We start from the raw sequence: 16,584 nt of genomic DNA, 5'->3' as shown, positions 1-16,584 counted from the left end.
ACTTCAAAGGCTACATATTAATGCAAATGAAAATCAATTAACACAGCTAGATCTTCAATTAGAGATGATTTGTGCACACGGTTTGTAATTCTCTCTCTTAACCCCTTTCTGTGTGACTGAGAGTTCAATTTCAATCTTTCACCACGAGGTATGTTCCAGAGAACATATATAAACCACCCACTGTTAAAATACAGATCAAAAACTAATGCACTAGTTCCAGTTTCCAAACCAATAATAGCTAAATGGTCATATAAATAGGAGCACCACAGGTGTCCTTCTGAGCACATGCCACCCTGAATAACAATTTATGTTGTGTGAAGCATAGCTGGAAATATTGGTAATAGAAACTGTGGTACAGCAGGTTAACAACACACCAAGTGGATAAGAATTAAAGCTCTTAATAAAAAAAAAAAAAGTCTTTTAAAAAAACAGCCTTATCAAAATAAGATTTGAAATTCCTCAGCAATGCTTTTTAAGGGGCAAGGTTTCCACAGGTCCCAAGGAGACACTTCAGTCTCTGAGCATCCATGGCAGGTGGACACCGTTCCCTGAGATGTTTTGAAGCATCAGGTGAATTTCTCCACATCCCAGTTACCAAAGTGCTCAAATGTTGGCCTTCAGGTCTAACCATGTCCAGATCAATGCTAGAAACACCAGCAAAGGGGCTCCAGCTGTCACATCACGTCTCAGCAAGGGGCAGGGAGCCTTGTACTGACCTGAGCAAGGCTGCAGCCCTCTGCATCCCCGTGCCTCCAAACCCCTTCCTCAATATTTTCATCATCTCTTTTTCTGTTGGTCCAAGGGAGGGGCCATAGACAACTCATGTGGTGAGGTGATGCTCCAGCACGTGGAGGCTGTGGTGTGGTTATGACATGGGGACACATTTCCCTGCACACCTCACTGTGGTCCCGAACTTTCAGGAGCCTGGGAACTGGGGGGGCTCTGCAGGGGGGTCACGCCTGCCCTCTGCTTGTCCAGGACTGGGAGATCACAGCATTTGATTAAAGAAAGGCTGCCTGCTCTGGGATGCCTCCCAGCTTGTCACTGGCATTTCTGTGATTGACAAACAGGCAAAAAATATATTTGTTTAAGGATTATCTATATTGAAAACTGGACGCAGGATTTTGTCTTTGTAAACAGTGCAGTAATATCTGCTGTTTGAACAAAAGGAAGGGTATACTTTCCTTCCATTTAAAGCTACAAAAGCTCCCATATTTGAGTGAAAAGGGGAGACATTCTGTTTTGTTTATCCTGCCTGCTGAAGATTTGGGGATTTTTAAATAAGATCTGTGACTAAGGGAGCAGTAGGTTGATTTTCACTTTATTGGAAGGGTTATTACAGAGTGCATAGCATATGAGTTATTAGAGAGATGTGTGTCCTTGAAAACAACCCTTAAAATCTTGCACAATTAGGAAAATTCAGAATGATCCAGCATATTTCCTCATAGCAAGAAAAGTCATTTTGATATATTGAGAAGCCAAAATGTAACACTGCGTTGCTTTGAATAATAATTTTATTTTGAAAAGCCGCATTTGAAGAGAGCTCTTTGTTACAGATGGGAACACAGCTACTTTCATGGACCTAAATTAGGGTACAGAGAAATAGCTCCTTCAAAATTAACACCCTTATTGATAGTTTCACTGTTGTTCAGATGGACTTTTCCCTACCATCTACCTACAAATCATACCATAGATGTTCATATATCAAAGGATCAAGTCAGTACATTAGCCATGTGTGTTGGTCAAGGGATGAATAATACACAGGATAAAAGACCTTCCCCCAAATATTTGTCAGTAAAATCTAATGTTTCTGCACAATACTGCACTGGCTGCCCTCTAAGGCAGGCCTTTCTATCCACAGAGCAGCACCAGCATGAGGAACTGAAAATTTCCCCAACATTAATGTGTTTTTCCTGTGCTCTGAAGAGCAACAGCAGCAGAGCAAGGGTCTGGTTGTGGCCAGCTCTGTACAGGACCCATTTTTTCCTAGGACTTGTGCTGAGTTAGTGGGACTCACACACATGATCAGGACTGCATTCCAGAGAGAAACAACTGTCTAAACACTCTGACAAACCTGGGCTAGATTGGAAAGCAAAGCTCCTTCTTTGCTTCTTCTCATTTCCTTGAGCAGATGCTGCTAAACCATTGCTGAACCAGGAAATCGCCACTGTACAGGTGGCAGTGCCATCACCCTCATCCCTTTTCACACCACGTAGGGGACACCAGCTCAAAAAGACCCAGCAAGTGGTGCCTTTCCTGATTTCTCAGTCCTTGCTACCTTAGGATGCTGTCTGGTTCTGGGACAGTCTCCTTTTGCACCACATTCTCCACATCAGGCAGCACTTGCTCTGGTACTGGTATTCTCTGAGAGGTTTCTTCTCCCTTGTTGTTGTTGTTTTTTTGGTTTTTTGTTTTTTTTTTTTAATCTGGTTTCTCTGTCCAATTTGTCTTGGAGTCAAACTTATCCCCTGGGGTCAAAGCCCACCATGGCTGATACAGAAGCCTCATCACCCCTACACCTTCATATACCTTCTTTTGGAGTGAGAAAACAGGATTCTCTCAAGGGAAACTATTGCATCCAGAAGCCGGAAACTCTTACAGACTTCAGCAGATCTTGCTCCCTTTCTGCCCTGATTCCCCAAGGTGCAAAAATGGGACTTTACCTTACCAGAGCACTGCAAGGATTAATTCATGTTTATGGAATGCTTTCAATACATAGGGGGTGACCTGATCATGTTTTTATTGTGATTTCCAATAATGTAATTCCATTGACATTTGAATCCCTTTTTACATTAATATGTCCAGAATTAGGTAGAAAAATATCTCTAAAGAAAAGACAGATTCCTTGTGATGAATTTAAATTACTTTGTAATTTATGACCTGAACACAATCCCTTATTTTGGTAAATAAAATTCAGATGATTTCTTGTGATGTGCATATTGCTGAAATACCAATTTTGTTGAACATATGTTGTTTTCAGTTTAGCTGCTTTTCTTCTCTCCTTCAATCAAATATCTAAGGCTTTTTAAAGGAAATTTTAAATGCTGAAAACAGCACTGATATCTTACAAGTTTCCATCTGACAAAGATATCTGTCTAAGTGTTCTGCTTACCTTAGATGCTGGTTGAAGGCATAGAACTGTTAGCTGAATGCAGCTCTGTTTCTTAAGCTTGCATTATTAATTTTGCATCATGAGAAGTTATTTATTCAAAGAGGCAGCTAGTTCTTTCCTTTAAAAGCGATGTGATTTGCAGAAATGACCACACTTTTTTTCCCGCAAATGAAGTTATGCAAATCTGATTGACTAAAGTAAATGTTTCATAAAACCAATGACTGTTTAAATTGTGGGACTAAATTGTTTGTATATAAATATTACCTTTTATATTTCATTTGAGTTTTATGTAGATGAACATATTACTTTAATGGCCTGCATTTACAGAGGGAGACAGGGAGAGTCTGACTCTCAAATCCTCAGCAGCCAGATGGCTGCCTTTTCTTGCATGAGATTAAAAGATGTTTCTCATTCACAGCCCTGCTTCAGAGGCAAATTAATACAGCCAGCTAAATTGCTTGTGTTTTTGGAATAAAATTTAAAGAGAACTTTTAAAAGCAATTGGTGTCACAGGTTCCTAGAGCAGATTGCTCTCCAGGTACAGCATGCTGGTTTTAAACATTCAGTAATTAATGGAAAGTATTCCATGTTAATTGACTGCTTCAGGAAAGGGAAATATAATGACTCCTTATTAATCATGAAAAGAGACATACAGTACAGAGGCACTGCAATAATTGCACTAACGGTTGAGAAATGTTAATTAATGAAAAGAACAATGATGTAAGAAATTAGCACCATAATGCTTGCTGCTGATGGAAATTCTGCTTTAAACACATTATTTAGCATGGCAGCCACTGGATGATGCCTTATACAGCAGACACCTCATAGCCTTTCCTTCAGCAGCTACCAAGTTCCAAATATTGCCGGTGTTTTGGGTTTTAATGAGCCAAAATATACTCTCCAAACTCCATTTTCTAAGCATTTTCAGTTTGAACTCCTGAACTCAAAACTACTCAGACAGACTGACAGTGTTCAGCTTATGTAAAACTATTATCCAAGTGTAAGAGAGCCTGTTAGCATTTGTGTGGTGGGAAACAACTTCTTAGATGAGCTGAGCTAAATAGGTTTGCCAAGAAGATAACTGCATCATGACTTCTTTCCCCTTTTTAATTTTTCCACTCATTAACCAATTAGCTGTCCCCTGAAGAATTTAGAGGCGAGGAGGCTGTCATATTTGTGCCTAGCTTGATGTAAAAATTCATAAGCTATTAAAATGCAGAACCGTTCTGGCAACTACTCCACCAGCAGTAGCACAGAGGTCTCAGACATCAACAGGTGGAAGTCCCAAGGTTCCCACCATCACTCTGCTGCACCTTTAAGGCAGCAAAAGGGTGAGATGTATCCCTCACTCTGAGCACTTTAGAGAAGGTCGAGCTATCAATTACAAATAAATTTCCTAAAAGCTCAAGTCTTCTCTTCTTTTTCCTATTCAGAATCAGGATTTAATTCTCATGGATGTCTTCATATCTTCATGGTCATTTCTGCAAAGAAATGTCAGCCTATGAGACATTCAAAGATTTTGGGGGAATTTTGGCCACCTAAGTCATGTCCTAGCTTGGCTGTATGACATGCAGGTGGTACTTAAGCAACAAATAAAGGTAGAATAACAAAAGCTCTCATTCTAGCTCTAACATTGAAAGTGAAACGCTATAGATGCAGGAAAAAAAAATTCTGCTAGAGACATGGTAAATGAACATCCAGCAAGCACAAAGTGCTTTTAGAAAGAACACGTCTTGATAGGAAGCCTCTGTTTGCAGCAATACAAGATGGAAATACATCCCTTAAGTGAATAGCACCACAGTAATCTCAAATCCTCCTGGAGGGGCAATCAGCCCATGGGTGTATAATAACCCAACAGTGCTTTCTGTATCATAGGACAGGGACAGAAATAGTTTCATCCCTCATCCCTCTAACCCATGTGCTGCATTTGCTGATTTTCCCAGGGTAGCTCCAGTATGGCCATTCCTCCACCCATGTGTCTTATTGTTCCTGAAATTATTTTCAGGTGGAACATCCTTGGTCTCCAAGGCGCTCTGCTCAGCTCCTTCATCGAGCCCATGTACTTGCACAGCATCACTGTGGGAAGCCTCTACCACACTGGTCACCTCTCCCGGGTGATGAGCCATAGGATAGAAGACATTGGTCAGCTGCCAGCTTCGTACCGGCGCAATCAGCTGCTTCTCAGCGGTAAGAAAACACCTGCCTGTGAGACAAATAGTCCCCCCTCCCATCTCTAGTCATGCTGCTGACCAACGGGAATGCTTTTTGTTTGAATTAACTTACACCCTTTTTTTTTTTTCCTGAAGAAACAAATGTGTTTAAATCCTCTTTCATTAACAGCAGCCACAAAAAAGGATCATTAATGGATACAAGATGACTAAACAACCACTGTACACTGAACACTCAGAATGGAAAACAAAAAAAGTATGACTAAGTAAAACATTTCTAGAAACCAGAAGGAAGCTTTCAGTAAATTTTAGGTTTAACTGTCTTCAGGTCCTCATGAGGCATATGAATGCTAAGAGACACTAGTTCTGCACCAGATTAGATCCTTATTTTAATCTTTGATAATTGTTCTTTGGGAGGATTCCCTGAGACATCAATATGATGTCAGTGTCACAGAGCTGGGAGGTCAGGACATTTTAGTCGAGTACCCCATTACCTTTCAAAGTCGTCTAGGTTCCTCAGTAAGGAGAGTTCTGGTTTATACCTTATCTATTTCGTGGACTTTTTTTTTTAAATATGTCCTTGTGAAAAATTTGTTTGGCTGAGGCAGAAGTGATAGTTTAGCCACTGGGGAAATTCTCGGGTTTTGTGTGGTTTAGTACATCTGGCAAGTGTAATGTGGGTGTATGTGTTGTGAGGTGAGCAGGTCAAAAGGCTTATCCTTTGCTGACCAGCTTACCTCCAGTTTTTAACCCCTCAGTGCAGCTGGACAAAAACTACAATCAAGTGAGTAGGAAGCTGTGATCCACACTCTCCTTTCAGTTTATGTCCCCACCTGTTCCTCCTGCCCTGGTCCAGCATGGGCATGGCTCAGCCCCCTCTTCCTTCCCACATGACATTGTGGTAGGGAGGAAAGAACTCAGAGCTGGCCAGGAGATATCTCCCCATTTCCCAGATCTGGTTGTTATTTTGACAACACAGCCCTGGCTGGGAAAGCCACTGCATCTCCCACTGGGAAAGCAGATCTCATTCTGTGCCAGCCCTAGCACACTGTAATTGCACCCATACATTAAGATCAAAGGCACACACAGCTTCCCTGTGTCAGCAGGATGTACGTGGACACCCGCTTCAAATGTTGAAGGGTTGAGAACACAAAAAGGGATTTTATTAGAGTTTTCACCACAGAACAGCTATTGCTTTGCTGGGTTGGCCTTGCAGAGTAAAAGCAATGGGTCATACTTGGCCAGAGTGTGTCTGTGTGTATGTCCAAGACTCGTTGCCAGAGATTTCAAGGGAATAAGAAATGCATCAGAGGGAGCCTTTAAATATCTGCATGTTTCTGGGCTGTCTTCCTCCTTTCCAGAGGCTTCTGTTTGGAAAAGCATTTCCTTCGCTTTTTGGTTGTGTTTGTGGGTTTTCCTCAGCCCAGGAGAAGTGGTGGGAGGAATCTCTCTCTTTCTCTCTGCATTGTGTTTTGTCTCTAACACCATTATTTGTAATCTTGCCTCCCCCCACAAATCCCGGGGAGGTGATGCTGATTAAAATTTACATTGCTGAGGCTTGTGCTGCAATTCTTTTTCCTGGGAAACCCTGCCAGCAGCATATCCAGTGACTAAGGGATGGGCACCTAGAAAAAGCTGCTCCAAATGCATTAGAGACCAGATCTACACAATCTTAGCCAGGCAACTCCACCTCCCACACTTGTCTTGGACATCAGACCAGCCCAGGACTGCAGGAGTCCTTAAATTATAAGGGTGTCATTTATTTTGCCACTTGATCATAGCAGTACAGACACTCTAATGGAGAGGAGAGTCATGGTGTGTGATGAGGTATACTGAGATTAACTCCATGGCTCCACTGAAAAATAATCAGGGAGGTTTTCTACTCAGTTTTCTACCAGTCCCAGCCAGATGGAGCTACGCTCTTCCACTGAGATTACTCTTGGGTGTAATTTTTAGAAGAAATGCCTTTTTTATATCTTGTCCTCTTAAGATTGAGGCTCTTTTAAAGGGTATCCTGATGGGTTATGAGGTTTTGCTGAGAGAGAGAGGAGAAAGAGGACAGATTTCAGTTCACATCCCACAGTATTCAAATTCGTATTATTTGTGCAAAGACTTTTCTTTTTCTTTCAAATCCAACTGTCTTCTGTTGTACTCTTTGTTGTGTGGGTTTTAAGAAGGATGTTTTGCATAGAGGAGAGAAAGTAACCTAGATTATTTGAGTATATATATATATATATAATATATAATTATTATATATTACTATCTAAATAAAACAATTATTTGTCAAAAGAAAAATATGGAAGAATTTTTTTTTAAATTATAAAAATATCAACAATCAGGGAATATATCCATGCTCTATATTTGTCTGTTATGGCTCTCGTGCTTTTTTCTTTAAAACTTCTTCTTTTGCATTCAGAAAAGGATGTGAAAATATCTTCTATTTACCTAAATACATCTTCTTACATACGATAGCTGGGAAGAGAAAGCATGAAAGCCAAAGGAGCCCAGAGAGGTTTGCAGGCACTGGGACCAGCCTGGGCTCCTCTCACAGCCCCCATCTGATAAGCACCCACAACCTGCTCTCCCCTCTGTGCAGCCTTTCCTTCTCTTCCTCTAGTCAGGGATTTCACAACATTTTCATTTATTTAGTGTCCTGTGGCAACTTTGCATGGCAGGGTGTTTGCTATCATGCTTTTTGGCACTCATATCCTCTAAGCTTTTGGGTACTATCTTGACAGAGAGTGGTGCATAGTGTCAAACAGCTGATTTTGATCTGTTTGCATCTTGTTCTGCGTAGAGACGCTCGAGCAGTGCTGCAGAGCTATCTGATTTTCAAGCTCTCAGTTTAAATCCTGTTGCCTAGGTGAACTGGAGTTTTAGATACAGACTGATCTGTTATCTCGGGGGGGAAAATTGAAAGAGGTATTAATACGACATGAATGTGTTTACAAATCCTGGGTGAGGTTATGACTTAGCTGTAATTCTCTTCTACACATGGTAGCGAGTTCAGTCCCAGTGACTGAGATGATTTCTGCAGTTCCAGCTTTGTCACCGATACAAAGTGAGTTTGCCATATAATTTTTTCCTTTCAAAGGCCACCTTTCTGTGTGTGTGTGTGCTAAGTTCCATTTGGCTCTAGAAGCTCCCTCCCAGGGCAGAGGGGACAGGGGAGAGAGGGGGCATGTCCCTCAGTGGCATCACTTCTCATGATGCTGACAGGCTCCAGGTAGGATGCAGCAGCTGCCTGCAGAGGCAGCATCCCGGCCAGACAGACCCTGCACAGCCCTCCACTTCTCCCAAGGTGTCTTTCAGGAGCTTTCCAATCTCAACACATTCAGTGATGGGTGCAACATTCCCACCAGCTCCCATCTCCTCCCATTCTGCCTCAGACCAGCAGATGCTCGTGGCATGCACGTGTTTTGAAAATGAGACTCTGGGCAAGAAGGGCACTTTGGAAAGGAGGGGCTTTGATCTCTTTTCTTTAATCTCCTTCTCTCTGAACAGCCCATATTAACACTTCTCACTCTCTGCAAAAGTTCTTTAAAATCCTCTCAGCAGAAAATGCAAGGGACCTCTCTCTGCTGCCCTCCACCCAGCAGCAATGAAAGCAGTGAATGAAACCATGAGCTGTCGCTGGAGCTGCTGCAGGCAGGAGCTGCCATTTGGAATCACAGACCCAGTCCTGGCACTGGCCTCTGCTGGGGTGGCTGTGCCAGGCAGCTCCTGCCCACCAGCACAGTTCCCACCTGCTGCTCAACACAGTGGCTTTTGTTATCCAGGTCTGCAGGCTAGTGGCCCACACAGCAAATTAGCAGAGGGACACAACAACTGGGTCCAGACACATTATCCAAGGTCCATGTTTTCAAAAATATTCAAAGTGCATCAGGTCATTCTGAATTTTCCAGCCTTGGAAGCTCCCAGTGTTGGTTCTTCACTGCAAAAGCACTAATGAGCAGGGCACGGCAAAGCTCACTTGTTTGCATTTGTGCTGTGCTGGAAAATAAGCCAACCACTTTCTTTATTCCTCTTATTCTCTTGCAAAGACTAATCATTCCCCGGTTTCCGGTATGAGAAATGAAAAAGCAAGAGGAGTCATGGAAAGGTTGAGCTACACTAAATAGTTAAAAAGAGATAAAAATTTACCTGATTAAAAATAATTTATGTATATACCCCTACCTGACCTCGTAGCCCTGGTCTGCATTTAGAGCCAAGGAGATCTCACCCATGAATGCATCGGCTCAGTATTGGGCTCAGATGTCCAAAATTGGCCATGTGAATGACACTAAGGTCACGCAGTCATCCCAGGTGACTGTAAACATCATTATTGCAGCTGTCTAAAATTACATATGATGCATTCCACTTAAAAGTGTCCCAGATATCACCATTAGGATGCAACCTAGCTGTTGAAGAAATTGGTGCTCCAGTACAGGGTTGGAATCTTGCAGGCAGAGAGAAGGTGGGGACCAAGAGTGTTCTGTGCAGGTCTGTGATGTCTACAAGGTCATTATTAACTTGGATCTAATAATCTCTCTCTCTGTGATGATGAAGTGTATTGTTTTGTATTTTCTTATCCCCTGGGGTCTAGACATCTCCTCACAGCAAAGGCCCCAGGAGTTAACAGCAGATAAATATGCAGGACTGTGGGAAGCTCACCTGAAAGAACTCATGACCAAAGCACTGTACTGCTTAGTTCTTTGTAAAAACCTGTTATCCCATTAAAGCCTTTGTGAAAGATTTCACTCAGAAACCATCACTGCTGTCAACAGCTCACACTCCAATCCAAAGGCTTTCCTTGGGGTAATGGAAGGTATGCTTGCAAGGTGGAAAAAATCTATAGGAATTGCTAAGTTATGTCTCTCCAAGGCACTTGGTCTGGTAAAGTTTAACCAATGGTGACAAGAGCACGTGCAGTGCACGATGCCAGCGGTCCACTGGGGGTGTCTCCTGTGCCACAACAACCCAGGAGCAGCCTCCAAGTGAATGCTGGAGCCTCTCTTGAGCACTCTCTTGCTTACTGAGCACTCACTCTCTTGAGCACTGGAGCTTACTGGCATCCCTCTCTCCTGCAGGGGTGAGCCACGCTGACGCTCGGCAGCCCGGGAAATCTCCCGGCTTCAGCGTGAACTGGATCGTGGGCAGCACGGAGCTGGAGGTGATCAACGCCACCACGGGCAAGAGGAGCTGCGGGGGTCCCTCGCGGCTCTGCAAGCACATGTTCTTCACTCGCTGGGCTAAGCTGCACGGCAAGGTGGGTCTGGTGCACTCAGAGCCTTATCAGTAGCTGTCCTGCAGTCCATGGAGAGTGAGAGAAGATGAAGACAAGAAAAAATTATTTCATTTAGTGCCAAAACCTCTTTCCTGTTGGGGAACGAATGGAAACAAACAGGACAGAGTGATGGTGGGGAGGGAAGTTGGAGACAATTCCACCCACAAAGTCATTAGGGAAGGCAAAGGAGCCTGCAGGGTGGGTAGGTTTGAGCAAAAGCCCGAAGGGATTGCTCTGCTCTGCAGGACACCACAGGGGAAGGAGGCTGGTGGCACTCACTGCATTCCAGGCAGTGGCATGGTCTGTCCTAGCAGCGACCCTGAGCCTTGTGGGGAGCAGAAGAGACCAACTGGTCTTTGTGGTTGGTCACAGTGTGGTGACACAGGTCCCAGCCTATTTCCTGCACAGCAGATAGGAAGAGAGGCAAGAAGCACTCCTGCCACCCCCAGAACTGGGGCCATGGCTGGAACTATGGCTGGGAGAGCTGGATTGCTTCTGGCTCACACCAGGGATGAGGCTGCAGTGAGCAGGAGAGAGTAACTTGTGGCTGAGCAGGGCACTTTGCCCTGGACAAAACAAGGATTTGATAAAGTCATCACTTTCTACCTCTGGGGAACAAAGGGAACAAAGAGGCAGCCAGAGAGAAGCCACTGCTGCCAGGCCAGCTTGTGGCCCACTGACACCCAGGCTGGCAATGTCACCCTCCCTTGCTGACTGGGCCAGTACATCTCCAGCCAGTACAGCCCCAGGGAGTGCTGGCACACCCAGACAGGAGCAGCTCATTGCAGGCTGTGTGTTCACCTTCTCCTTCAATCTGCCTCTCAGCATCTCTCCTGTACAGAGACAAGGAAAAGAGATCTTTGCTCATCAGGCTTGCCTTGAGGGTGCCTTTCCCTACAGGTTTGGCACGGTAGAGACTTGGGCAGGTCAGAGGAGTTTGTTTAGTCCCTCTGCAGAGCAAAGAGTGCTCCTCCTGCATGTCCTTCTAGGGGCACTGCACACATGACACTGCTCAAGGTAGCTCCTCATGGGTGGCTCCAGTGTTCCAACAGAGCACTCAGTTTTCCCACACCATCACAAACCCTGATGCCTGATTTCTGCCCTGTCCTGGACATATTTCACAGCATTCACAACAATAACAGACTACAGAGGGAAAATGGGAGAGTATGGAAGGCAACCCTTCTTTTTCTGTGTCTGGGCATTACTTGGAAGCACTGAGCTGCTATACTTCCCAGGCTAAATTTTTTTTTAAAGGAGCACATGCTTTAAAGATCTCCAGAAAGGATTTGTTTCAGTTTTGTCCATAAAAATCATCTTAACTGAGAAGTACCATTCTGCCTTTGTAGAACACACCAAGACCAACACTTGCTACTGCCTGTGCCCACTCCAAGGCAGAGCTGTTCACCCCTTTCCTGCTCACAATGGCTCAAAACTATGTCACCAGCATTTAGTGCTTCCCTGGCTTTCTGGTTGTTAAACCAAAAGCAAACACACAAAGCACAGTGATTGCTTATGAAATGTAGACAGGAAGATTATACAGCTACTGAAGCCTCCTGTTTCTTTTGGCTCATAGGTTGGGTTTTTTTTTTTTTTCCCTTCCCTGATTTTTGTTCTGCAGCTGAGCACACGAGTACCAAGCCATGGAGAGATGCCATCAGTGTACAGCGAGGCAAAGCTGGTGGCTCAGACGTACCAGTCTGTTAAGCAGCAGCTGTTTAAAGCATTTCAGAAAGCTGGCCTGGGCACCTGGGTGAAGAAACCCCCAGAGCAAGATCAGTTCCTACTAACTGTGTAAATCACTCCGCACCTTTTCTACACGACTGGATCAAACCAACTGGAGAGAAGGCGAGGCAGGATGTATGAGCAGAGAGAATTGAAGCAGTTTGAGATTTAATAGCAACCTCCATGGGAATATTTGCTTTTAATCCTGTATTGGAAATACATAAGTAGAAATGTGTCTGATGCACTGAACTCAACTTTAGAAAACTGCTTTTTCATGATCCCTTCCCAAGAATGTACCTGCCCAAATTATAATGCCCCACCAAGATTCTGCTTTTTATTGTTTATTGCTGTTGGTTATTACTGATTTGAGGTGTTAGTGGGCCACCTGCCTGATCCAAAATAGACCTTTGTTTCTCTCACACAATCAGTGCAAAAGTCATCACTGAATAATGGAAAATAGTGAGCAGAGATGTAAGTACCCCAGGCACGCAGCATGACAGCAGGTCTCAGAGCATCCATAATCATCCACAAAAAAAAGGTTCCTAACCTCTATGCAAAAATCATCCTGTAAACGGCCTAAATCTGTGACAAAAAATTTGGACTTCAAAGAAATGCAGCATTTTTAAATTGATTTTTTCTCTGCTGGCTCTGAGCACAAAGCTAGCATCAGGATGCCCTTGGTTTTTACACTTATTCCCTCTGACACCTTGGACAAGCCACTTCACAACAAATCTTCAACTCTAGTCACAATTTGCATGCTGTAAATTTTACTTGTCTGGCCCAGTTAATCTCACATGCCTTTCAGACACCAGCCAGGACGCAGACCCTTGTCAAGGGGGCAATTCACCCCTGTGCTGCCTGCAGGGGTGCACACTCTGCAGGGGCTGCCAGTGAGGAGCAGTGTGACCATGCTCCTGGTTCAGCTGCCTAAAGTCAGGCAGGCTGCAGCAGGACCCAGAGCCTCAGATCTCCAATCTCCTGATGACCCAGAGCTCTGAATTAAGTGGGTGTGAGCTCAGGATGCTCCGTGCATCTGAACAATCACCAGGTTGAGTACCCACAAGTAAGACATCCCCAAACAAGAGAGCACATTTGTTGCTTGGCTCTTCCCTGCCTCAGTTTCTCCATCTGTCAAATGGGGATAATAATAACTGCTTCACATCTAAGGAACTTGGCAGGATCAAAATGCTCTGGTCATATGCAACAGTGTAAGACAGATTTTGTCACTCGTGCAGTGAGTTTTACCTCTCTGCAGAGTCCAACTGACATAAGCACAGCAGAGGCAAACACAGGTGTGGGTAAGGTCTTACTTAATGCATGAGCTTTCAGATTCTAGCTCTGTGTAAATGCCAAGTGTTATTATTACTCTTCATGCTCATCTGCAGCCATAAAAGCAGATGCATTTTTCACTTAGGAGACAAGGATCACCCAAAATTTAAATATTTTCTTCATAACTGGGCGGGGTCTGATACAATCTCGTCTTTGAACCATCCCAAACCTCATCAGAATGCAGAAGATACAGTCATGGGAGAACTGAGCTTTGATAGTCCCACTGCAAAACCAACCTTCAAACACCCTGTACATTTCTCTAAGTTCCTGGGTTTTTAGATGACAGGATTTGCGGGTATATAACTACTGTTTTCTTTTTATTCCTGTGATTGTCTTTAAATCTGTATATAACATGCTGCTACTGATTTGTGATAATTGTCTTGGTATTTTCTCAGAACTGTCAAGCTGAGTTACTTTTCAAACAACACAAGGCTCATATTTTTCCATGTAATTTCCTTTACACGGGAAACTGTTCCTATCAATAAAGATAGCCGCTCTTTGTATAGGGTTTATCATGTTTGGAGAGCCATATACAGTAAATACATTGTTTATTGATGCCCACAATAGAATAGCTACAGTATTTTGATGAGATTTTATTTTTAGATTATAAACTACAAGATGTATCTATAGTGTCTTGTATAAAAACAATTGTGATAAACTAGAATTTTTAAATTAGGTAAAACAAAGCTCTCCCCTTCCGGAAACCTTTTCAACAAAATAATACATTCCATATTAACTACCAAAAATATTTTAAAAAATATCCTTAGAGTAGAAATAGCTTAAAAAAAAAAAAAAAAAAAAAAAGGCAACCAAAAACTGAGTCTTTTCAATAATGGAAACACTTTGTGGTAACCACTTTGTCAATACTTTGACCACTTTGACAGCTCTTCTGATTAACATTTGAATACTTTTGGCACCTTCTGGAGTTTCCAGGTACCTGCACATGGTCCTGTCCTCTAACACAGCTGCAGACCTCCAGTGTGGTTTGGGCAGCAGATGTGCCCAAGGGGCAGTGGGCAGGGGCCAGCCCATGGCTGGAGGTGTGGGAGAGGCTGCAGGGGACATTGGCAGTGGTGGCCCTCGGGGCTCTGGCTGCTCCCACCGAGGAAGAGAAACCACAGGGCAGCCAGAGAGGAAGACAAGGTTTCTCATGCAGAGATCCACAGAGCAGGGGGAAGCATGTCTTCTTCTTTTCCTCTCTGAGTTAGTCCTTGTCTAGCACACATGAGACCTCAATGGCTCTTCCTTACATCTCCCTGCCCTCACCCATCCTCCTCCAGCCATGGCATGATTTCAATCCAACTAATGCATTATAGTTCCACCAGGCTGGTGTTGCAGCTACTGTGACAACAAAGCACCATGCCTGGTTATTTTTAAGGACATAGAAAAAAGTGTGGCAGGATGAAATGATCCTTTGTTGCAGGAAATACATAAATGCAACCCTGGATTCAGCTGCCAAATGAGTTTAGTAATGGGGACCAAACTGAGTCCCCACTGCAAGCGGGCATCAGCTGATCTCAATGAGTTGCACCTGCTGGCACTAGGGTTGAATATGACCTTAAATATCTACTTCTTCTCATTATGCGCAACAACAGTGTGATGGGACATCATCCCAGAAGCACACATGACTGACACACAGCATTTCCTGAAGCAAAGGAAAAATTGCTCAGTAGTAATTCTTTAGTGAAGATTCTGTACATAACATGCATGAGTGAATGGCAATACTGTACTAATGGATGTACATTTGTAATATTTGTAAAAAAAAAGAAACAAAAAAGATGACAAAAGAAAATAAATCTGAATTTACATATGTGAATTTGCTGCTAAGTTCTGTAAATTGCACTTCAGTGATACCTGATAAGTGAATGTTTCTGTTAAGTGAATAAAATGCCAAGTAAAATTGTTCTTTCACTGTTTATTGACCATTTTTCACTATGACTTAGCAATCAATTGGAATGTGCTCCAGAATGCTAGTATGTATTTTTACACACACACTTACTGAAGATCTACAGATATCTTCTTGTTCAGTTTGGATGTGATGCATTGTGGGAACCTGTCATGGTTTGACGCTGGCGCAATGCCAGCACCCCCATGAAAATACACCGTCCCCAAATAAATGCTGTGAGATGTGATCAGGAACAGAGCAGAGCAGGCCCAAGCTTAGAAATAAAGGAGGAAGAACTTTATTAAGCTACTACTCTGATAAAAGACACACACACTAAATCCAGAATGAAAACCTTCCAAAACCTTCCTCCTCCCCCCACCCAAACTCCATTAAACCACAGTGAGACACAACTTGGACCCTCAATCAAGTCATCACCCTTCAGATAATCAATACTCAGTCCATCAAGGGAGAGAGGAGTCTCTCTTGCACCATAGACCCCCCAGGAAACACAATTGCCACCTCTTGGGTTTCCATGTCACACATGGCACTGCCTGGAGAAAATCTGCCAGTGTGACACTCTCCTTTTTATGTCACAGTGCCCTCACCACCGTGCATGGACAGACTGCTCATCGGGCTCCTTAAAGGATGCTTTGCCAAGGACCAAAAGAAACAACAGTTCAGCTTTTCATTTTGGGACCACAGTCCCCCCCATTTTCCCTCCCCTGGGGCCAAGAGAACAGAGATGATCTTCTTCACCACACCCTCCTCAGTTTTTCTCTGTTCTCTCCATTCCTGTGCTGGTAGTCACTGAAGCAGGTCTCTTGGCTGACCATTGTATCCCTCTAAAAATGCAGTCTCTGTTGCAGGAGAAATTGGTTCAGCCTATGGATATCAAGAAAAGTCCAGCCAAAAGCTACTCCATCATCTCCTCCCGCCTAGGATTCTTTTCCCCAACTTCTTCTGACATCTCAGGTCCCAGACTGTCTCTCTTCTCTTTCAAATTGAGGAGGAGTAATATTTCAGAAAGCTTTCTTTTCCAAGGAAAGGGTTAAAAGTCTCAGACTCCCCGGATGGCTGAAATCTCAGCCCAGAACTCCAACTC

The 16,584-nt window shown here is 43.5% G+C and overlaps 1 protein-coding gene across 1 annotated transcript in view; it reads left to right on the top strand.

The window, feature by feature from the left end:
- Positions 1–15,502, top strand: part of ADARB2 (adenosine deaminase RNA specific B2 (inactive)) — a 305,557-nt gene extending 290,055 nt beyond the window's left edge. The window contains exons 8-10 of the mRNA XM_053960621.1: positions 5,118–5,299; positions 10,350–10,528; positions 12,165–15,502. Of these exons, the coding sequence (XP_053816596.1) occupies positions 5,118–5,299; positions 10,350–10,528; positions 12,165–12,341 (538 nt within the window). The 3' untranslated portion in view covers positions 12,342–15,502. The remainder of the gene's footprint in view (positions 1–5,117; positions 5,300–10,349; positions 10,529–12,164) is intronic.
- Positions 15,503–16,584: the final 1,082 nt, after the last annotated feature.

Source organism: Vidua chalybeata, chromosome 1 (assembly GCF_026979565.1).
Source record: "Vidua chalybeata isolate OUT-0048 chromosome 1, bVidCha1 merged haplotype, whole genome shotgun sequence".
Lineage (NCBI taxonomy): Eukaryota > Metazoa > Chordata > Aves > Passeriformes > Viduidae > Vidua > Vidua chalybeata.
The sequence above is the reverse complement of the archived record's forward strand: the minus strand, read 5'-3'. Positions and strand labels throughout refer to the sequence as shown.